Raw genomic sequence first — 9,500 nt, forward strand, 5'->3', positions numbered from 1 at the left:
TCAAATTAACTTATCATGCTATTCTAGAGCTAGTTCGTTACGAGCTAGTAGGGGGACCTCGCGGACCTACAGATCATGGGCTCCAACGATCCGAGATCAATTGGCTAAACTCATTAGACCAAATTAATCTTAATTCGTTAACTAATGGGTCACTCCACTAAAGCCCATAGTTGCACTCCCCTCACTGTAGATACATAATGTCCACATGATTTAACCATAATCAGCAAGTCGACTCTTCATAGGTCGTTCGTAATAACGGTTGGGTCAAATATCTGTTTTACTCCCGAGATTACGTCTTATTCCTTCTGTTCCTACAAATCCTCTAATGAATAACTAGTTTGTGATCCAATCACTAAACCAAACTCTCTCAGCCCAGTGAGAGGGTGGGGCCCTTTGTTCAAGACCTGGATTCAATACTTAAGAGAACAACCTTTCTCCTATCTCTAAATCGGGTAGGCGTGAACTCCGTCTTGCACCCTATGTCCCCAGTTATCTATTAGGTCTTACCCCTGAAATGGGAGTCTTATTGAGCCGACACTGTTAAGCCAACCCTCAGCTATGCAAATTTAAAGGTAATCCCGAATAAACAAAAGTTCATAGTTAGCTCAGGATTAAGATCGAGTTACCTAGGTCATCTAGGTGAAATAGTCAGTCTTATACAGTAAACAACATTATAAAGTAAGAGTGACTTATTTCTTGGTCCGATCTTATGCAAACTCATTGCATAGGACGCCCCCACTCCTCATGTCATAACATGTACGAATTAGAATCACATCGTATGTAGTACTTTACAAATCTTTGTAACAACTACAGAGTAGGCCCATTCAATGGTGTTACCAGAATAAGGTACCCAACCTTATTCATGTACCATAGATCATTTTGACTATTTTCTCGAACTTGATCCACTCTTATGTCTCCACATAAAGTTCAAGTACTCATGCAATAGTCATGGGTCTTAGTTTATTGGATTTAGACTTTCATACAATTTATGAAATCAATAATAAGTATATTGATTATAGAAAATGTTTATCATTTACAAACTGTGAGTTTTAGGACATAAAACCCAACAAAGAGTACAATACACTTAACTAAAAATCCTCAATTGCATGACAGAACAAAACATGTAGACGTACATTTACACTTTATTAGAGATGAGGTGGAGAAAAATGAAATCATAATTGAGAAAGTTAAGACAGAAGAAAACTTATATGATTTTCTGACTAAAATAGTGCCTCGGCCCAAGCTAGAATATTGCTTAGGTCTACTAAAAATAGTAGACCATCCAACTAAAGTTTGAAGCTTCGTAACAGAAAACAAGGTATGAGAAAATCTTTAGCTCAAGGTGGAGAGTTGTAAAACAGATGAGCTAAAATTTACTTGTAATCAGCTCAAGATTCAGCTAAAGCTTCTTCAACCAACTCACCCCTTAGAAGAATCATAAAATAACAATTAGAGAAGTTAGTTGGAACAAAACTAATATCTATTGTAAACTAACTCTCTATGTATAAATAAAGAAATATATATGTGTTTAAGAGATAGATTTGTAATGTACAACAAAAAGACTTGAATAAAGAATTCTTCATACCTTTGTAAAGTGGATGTAGGTCCTTTAGACCGAACCACTATAATCCTTGAGTTGATCCTCTTCTCCTCCTTTCATTGCTTATGATGCATGTTTCATCTCTTACAAACCTTCGAATCTGCATAGAATATTCAAGAGAGTTAGAGAGAAAAATAACCCTAGTTGAAGAAACTTGTGTCTAAATCAAAATGAAAGGCATAAATGAAATTTATTTTCTTCTCATCTTTTCTTTTAAGTCAGAGATGTGGCACTTTGTGGTTCACACATGACATCTACCAATTTTTAGTTTTTGGGGAGATCAGTAGATATTGTTTATTGGGCTTTCTTTGATATATAGAGAAGACGCTTATAAGGCTCATTCCGATTTTACAACAACTTTATCTCAAGTCAATCTAAATGGTCGCTAACTTATTGTAGATATATCTACCATCCTTGCAACATAAAATAAATAGAATCTCCTAATATATATATAATCTATTAGTTACTATTCACGAATATGAATTATATATTAAGATTCAAAGCTTATTTAAAAAGTGAATAAATTAATTATTTGTTGAAATAACTTTCATAAAGTTTTGTTTATATTTTTTGAAATATCCCATATCTATTTAATTGAAATTTCATGATTTACCTCAAAATTATAATTTAAATAAATTTTATCATCTGTACCACGATTTTACTCATCTTTCCACCACCGTTCACCTTCATCTTAATAGAAAATTCATTTTAAACAAGAGAAAATAGAAAATTAGGGAATGGGAGCGTATGCCAAAATTTAGAGTTTCGTTATGAAAAATAACAAAATCAGCTAATAATAAGATTTAGGACAACTCATGTGACATGCACATGACCATAAATTTTTAAATACTTGATTTGCCTTTGTCTGATTGTTGTTATTGATGAAACTACAAATAGATTTTGAATGTAGAATCATAAACAAGGTCGAGTTAGGTATACAGGGTAATTGCTGATTTTAAGTGTACTCCTTATTTTTCTTTATGTAGTTAACGTAATCTACATATTTTATTATTAATTTAGATTATGTTTAACAACTTTTCGAATTAATCTCACTTTTATTAAATATCCAAATTTTTCTACCAAATTTTATATTTTAAATTTCCCTAAATTATCAAATTTATTCTAATCTTTGAATTGTTTTTCATAATTTTATACGTATTCTTAATAAATTAGCTGGATATTTCTCCTATCCTTAAAGGTTTAAATTGTTTTATATTATTATATTTTTATATTATTTTAACAAAAAAATATCTATCACTATCGTAAAAAATACCCATCACTTTTATTATTCGTGTTTATCTATTTAGGTTTTCTTATGGTTTTTTCCATAAGCTATTGTTTTTGTTGTGACTTTACAACTTATTAGACTTCTCTTTTCCTCTCTTCCTCTTTTCATCAATTTATCTATTTTCCTCTTTTCCTTCATTTATTCTTGTATGACAATTCAATCTTCTTTTGTTTCATTATTATAATCAGCTTCTTTGTTTTTCGGCCAAAGAAGATGAAATTTTGTCCATTAGAGAGAATCAGAGTTAGATACTACAATAAATCGGAACTTCCACAGTTGCGGGAAACGTCAAAGAATTGACGTTATGATTTTTGTGTGGTGGTTAACTATTTTCTAACGTTATGAATCTTGCAAATATTTGAATAATAATTCATTAGAAACAGAACCTTCTCTTCAACCTTCTGAGCAAACGTCAAAGAATTGACGTTATGATTTTTGTGTGGTGGTTAACTATTTTCTAATGTACTATAAATCTTGCAAATACACTATACGTTTGAATAATAATTCATTAGAAACAGAACCTTCTCTTCAACCTTCTAAGCACATTATTATCAAGTTTCAAAATGTAATATATTATCAAGTTTCAAAATGTAATATAAAGTTAAACGTATTTTTAGTTTTCCCTCGATGGGCCCTAAAAATTAACTAATATACATTATAGCTATAGTGTATTTGTAACATGAAGTTATGAGATTAACTAATCTACATTTACACAGTGTAATTGTAATATGGAGTTATGCGATTTTAATCTTCATTTTTTGGTGTTTCCAAATTTAAATTATAGATTCTCCTAATTTTTCTCTAACAATATCAATTTGAATATATTTTTTGTTATTAGATTCTATTTTATCTTCTTTTATTATTTTTTTTATATTTTTTGTTATTATATTAATTTTTTATGTATATTATTACTATTTATATACCTATTTATTATTCCGATAAGATTTGCTTTATATTGTTTCATTTTTTTCAAGAAAAAAAACCTAATCCTTATTTCCAGTTCAATATATTTATAATTTTTGTGAAAAAAAAATTAAATACTTTCTTCCCTACATATTTAAAAATATATATTTTCAAAAAATTCATAATTCTACTTTACCTCCCTCTTATCCCATCAATTTATTTCTCTCTTTCCTATTTCCAATTTGCAGCAAGCTTGTAGCCTAACAACTTCACAAACTCTCCTTTAAAATCTATGCTAGCATACCCTCCTCACCATGGTCGCATCTTGGGTCACCTTCTTTTGCTCATTATCGACTGGTTCTCTAAGTAGCCGTATGCTACTAGCGATGACCATCACACCACAGACATACCATCGTAGTCGTCCATTGAAGAAGCAACGGCCATTTGAGTTGTTTTTGAAGCATTGTCTATTTGTACTTAATTTGTTAGTCTTTGGAATAGTTTGGTCATTTACCAATTTGTATTTTCTATTATTTAAATTTATTTTTTTATTTTTGCAATTTTGAAACTTTTTTACCATTTTTCTAAAATAAAATTTTAAATTTTGCTAGTTCTAGAAAATTTGTTTAAACACGAGTTCTTTTCAAATGGCCCATTGGAGGACGATTGTTGTCGACCACATCGCAGCGGAAATATCGTCCAAGGATATTTGAAGCATAAATTTCATATTCAACCTTTCGGATTAATTACTACAAAAACGTTTTGGATTAATTAATTCTTATCTATAAATTTTCATCTTGATAATATTGGAAGAAGACAAAAATCAAATATTTATTTTTAAAAAATTTATGGTCTAATCCAAAGATTTTGAAATTTCCTTTAGGGTGTTTAAATATAAAGACAGTGCATACATTATACTGTACTTGCTACATTCAATGAAAAATTACCACATGACAATTAAGTTTTTAAATATTTAATTTTTTTTAATATGAAAAAATGGAGTATAAACTTAGGTACAACTGTATTACCCTAAATATAATAAAAGGAGACAATATATCATGTATAAATTATAGACTACAAATCATACTATTTCATGAAAATATAAAACTTAAATTATAAATTTAAACTATTATGTGCCCGTATCTAAATACTCTAGACAGTTTATTTATTTTTTTGACAACATGTGAAATGAGAAATTTGAACCTCTTATTTTGAAGTTAATAATACAATAACTAAACATTTATTTAGTCTCTATTTAGCATTGAAATGTGAAAAATATTAATTAAAACAATTATAAGATTGATATGCATTCGACTACCATTATTTTTTAGGGATTCATTTGTTCATAAATAATGCAAAAGAGAATTAAAAAAATCAAAATATGTTAAACCATATTCCATATGGGATGGTTTTACCAGTCAGTAATATTTTACTAGCATGAACTAATTTTTTTAAGAAAACTGAGTACCATAAATAATAGCTGTGCCCTCAGCACATCTCTAACATTGTTCTTGATCAAGCACAATCCATCCAGGCATAATATAAAGAGTCGTAATCACGTTCATGCACAACACAAGCAATCCGCCCGTGAAGATCGATCATCGACAAGCAGCTTCCATGATTTCCTCTATTCTTTTCACTGTCGCCAGCGGACAAAGTGGAGTTGTGCGTGCATGCATCTTAGCGAAGACAAAAGCCACCACCGGAAAATTCAACTTCCTGAGAAAGAAGACGATGAATCTTTAACAATGGTACAGGGGATTGAAGGACTAATATCCTAGAGAATAAGTTCCAAAGTGCTGGCAATGACCAAAAGTTCAATAAATAATAGGCATGACAAGTTACTATACTTTTGTAAACAAGCACATCTCAATTGTGTCCATGACATGTTCGGGAGTGATTCTGTAATGATTAAAATCACTTTTGTTGTGTTTAAAATCATTCTTAAACATGTTTTTAATCACTCAAAATCAATTCAATGTTTAATTTTACACTTTTAAATGCATCTTACATACTATTAAAATTGAATTTAGATTATTAAAAGCAATTTTGAATGATTTTGAAATAACAAAAGTGATTTTAACAATTTTAGAATCACTCCCAAACATGAAGGAGTCTTTTCCCAAAAATGTGATTTTAAAGAGATGGGAGCATATTCATTGCATGTTAACATTTGATAAATACAATCAGAATAACTATAAATGACAACAGGGAAGAACTCTGATCCAATTGAAACAATGTTTAAATAAAACGAACCCTCTAGATCCTATGAAATGTTAGGTGACATCAATCCGTATTTGAAGATTATAGTTATCATAATCATAGGAATAGAGAGGTATAAAGAAGTATGATTCTTGCTCACAACTTCTCTCATCCCTTATTTTGAGTTCAAAATTCAAGGGGTGGGATTTGAACCTCTGACCTTTTGGTCAAGGTGATAATGCGTCGACCAATTTAGATATATTTTGGTTCGCTTTTCTCATACCTTATTCTTCCCTTCTATTTTCTCCCATCCAAACAACTTAACTAGATAACAGCCTGCAATCAAGCTAATTACAACTAACCTTTCCACAGCCAATCGTAAATAATTCCACATTAGAAACGATTCAACTCTACTTGAAAGAGTATACCAAATAGATGGCTTGAAATCCAATCAACCGAACCAATTAAAAAAATATTACTTCTTGATTATTAACAATAGATGTTGCTTCCTCTTATCCCAAAAAAGAATAGAACTTGCTTCCTAACAGAAATGAAAGCATGGGGAACTTGCATCATAACACTGTATTTAACTACCATGACTAGCTCAAACACAGTATTTAGAACCAGAAGTTATTGAAACATGGAGACCATGAGTTGCCATGGTGTGTATATATATTACGAATCAGAGGCCACTCTGCCACTCTTCCACTTACAATATGAGTTGCATTGTATTAAGTTATTTCAATCATTGGACAAGAAGAAAACAAATTTCACATGTCATTTAAGAAATCAGGTGATATACACACGATAACACATGCCTCCACAAAGAAGTAATCATATTAACATAGGAGTAAGATACTGACCTGAGCAGGTGGTAGAGACGAAACAATCATTGAACAACAAGAAAACAAATTTCACGTGTCATTTAAGATATCAGGTGATATGCACACGACAACACATGCCTCCACAAAGAAGTAATCATATTAACATAGGAGTAAGATACTGACCTGAGCGGGTGGTAGAGATGAAAACAATCATTGAACAACAAGATAACAAATTTCACATGTCATTTAAGAAATCAGGTGATATGCACACGACAACACATGCCTCCACAAAGAAGTAATCATATTAACATAGGAGTAAGATACTGACCTGAGCAGGTGGTAGAGACGAAACCCAGTCTGATATATGTGTTGGCAGAAGCCCCAAAGTGTTAAGCTGCAAGAGTCACATTTGAGACGAAGGAAAAATGAGCAGTGATCAGAAAATACTAAAGAGACGTTCAGAACTTATTAGGGATTATGAGAAATAAAACAAACAATAATTAGAAAACTCACCTTCCAAACACCTAATGCTAAACCTCCGAGGTTGAGGGCAATAAACAGCAACTTAGGTCCAAGAAGATCTACTTTACTGTCCTTGTAAGGCTCAAAGACTGCAGGGAAAAGAAATATCAATACCAACAGGCAACAATATGATAAACCACTAAAATCAAATCATTAACATCCCAAAACAATATAATTTTTCCTTGCATGTTTCAAAAGTTTATATCTTATATAACCATTTGTTGAAAAACCGCTTGTAACCCTAGGGGTATTTTAGAAATTATATGTACCCTAGGACTTCCCACTAGTCTATTTATTTGGTCTATTCTCTTGTACTTTGTGTATCAGAATTAATAATAAAAATCAGTCTCTATCGTGGTTTTTCTCCCTGTACCAAGGTTTCCATGTAACTGTGGTGTTATTCTCTTCCCTACTCTTTTATTTTTAAGATGGTATCAAAGCTAGGCGACGAAACCCTAGCCGTTATGGAAGAGAACCAACCACAATCATCTTCTGCTGATAGAACTTCGAGTTTTCACATGAAGACTGCTATTCAAGCGGCCGTAAAGGAGTGTTTTCAAGCAGCCCTGCCGAAGTTGATTTCTGTACGACAGTCAACGGAGAACCGGCGTCAGTGGGAGCCGCCGCACCAAACAGAAGCACCGAGCGAATCCAGACGAGTCCTCGACGGACGGACAGGTACGTTTTCGGTCGATTCGAGCCGTGGGTCACCGCAAGCCGCACCGGTCGAGGCCAGATGTATTGTCGACGGGAAGACAGGAACAAATCTGGCCGTTTCAAGCTATGGGTCGTCCTGCGCCAGATCCGTTACAGCCCTTCGCGCGTCGTCACAGCCCCTTCGTGCCGGAGAGACAAGAAAGTTCTGCACCGTCACAGTCCTTCGCGCCGGTCGGTCCTTCCGCGCCGATCCATCCAACCTACGAGGAGTCGCGCCTAGCCCTAGTTCATTCGACCAACAACGAGCCGGCGACCACTTCGAGCAGTCAAGCCAGCTAGGGTCTTCCTGAATGCCGGCAAACCCCTTACAGCCGGTGACCTCCCTCCAACCGGCGACTGCCTTCCAGCCGGCGATCTCCTTCCAGCCGTTAGTGGCTACCCCGTTTCCAGCCGGTTGTGGTTCGACCCAATACCCAAATGATGTGAGACAACGATTGGCTTATCTCCGAATGCCGATTTTAAATTTAGAAACGGCTCTTGGCAAAAATCCTCAACCAGATTTCTCGGCCAACATACCAGTATACTCTAAAAATCCGGTAAATTCTTTCCCTATTTTACCCACTACAAATATCCTACTTGGGTTTCCATCAGCAGACAGTACGACCAACCTGAGTACGGTTGGAATCAGTACCATCGCCCAGTCAGGCAATATACAGTCTTTTGGTCTTATTAGTTTTAACGGTAAAAAAACCTTAGATTGTTGACTCAAGGGCGACGAATCATCTTACCGGTACCTCTGATCAGTTTCTCTCATATTATCCAAGTGCTAGTAACGAATGAATTAGGATTGCAAATGGGTCGTTCGCACCTATTGCAGGAAAAGGGCATTTATCTCCGTTTGAGGGTTTGGTTTTCCGAGATATTTTGCATGTTCCTAAAATTTCATATAATTTGTTATCCATCAGTAAGATTACAAAAGATCTGAATTGTTAGGCAGTATTTTCACCCGACTCTGTTTTATTTCAGGATCTAAGCTCAAGGACGACGATTGGCACTGTCCGACACGATAAGGGACTCTACTTCCGGACTGATGATGCTTCCTCTAGGAATGATTATAGGACTAGCCTTGTCTCCTTAAATTTTTCTAACTCTGAGAATGATTTTCTGTTATGGCATTACCGCTTAGGACATCCAAACTTTCAATACATGAAATACTTATTTCCGCATTTATTTCGCAATATTAATATTTCTTTAAAGTGTGAAGTGTGTATTCGTGCCAAACAGAGTTGTGTCTCCTTCCACTCCCAGCCTTATAACCATCCAAACCCTTCACCTTAATCCACAGTGGTGTTTGGGGTCCCTCACCAACCACAACCTCCACAAGGAAACGCTGGTTTGTCACTTTTATAGATGACCACACTCGACTTACTTGGGTCTTTCTTCTCACTGATAAGTCCGAGGTGTTATCTGTATTTCAGTAATTTTATGCCACTATGGAAACCCA

General features: G+C 34.0%; 1 protein-coding gene across 1 annotated transcript in view; it reads right to left on the reverse strand.

The window, feature by feature from the left end:
• Nucleotides 1-5,129: 5,129 nt before the first annotated feature.
• The window catches only part of LOC120086514 (ER membrane protein complex subunit 4), an 8,997-nt gene continuing 4,626 nt past the window's right edge, over nt 5,130-9,500 (reverse strand). Inside the window, exons 3-5 of the mRNA XM_039043201.1 lie at nt 7,331-7,428; nt 7,146-7,211; nt 5,130-5,510 (exon numbers count right to left, since the gene is read on the reverse strand). Of these exons, the coding sequence (XP_038899129.1) occupies nt 5,472-5,510; nt 7,146-7,211; nt 7,331-7,428 (203 nt within the window). The 3' untranslated portion in view covers nt 5,130-5,471. The remainder of the gene's footprint in view (nt 5,511-7,145; nt 7,212-7,330; nt 7,429-9,500) is intronic.

This window comes from Benincasa hispida, chromosome 9 (assembly GCF_009727055.1).
Source record: "Benincasa hispida cultivar B227 chromosome 9, ASM972705v1, whole genome shotgun sequence".
NCBI classification, from domain to species: domain Eukaryota; kingdom Viridiplantae; phylum Streptophyta; class Magnoliopsida; order Cucurbitales; family Cucurbitaceae; genus Benincasa; species Benincasa hispida.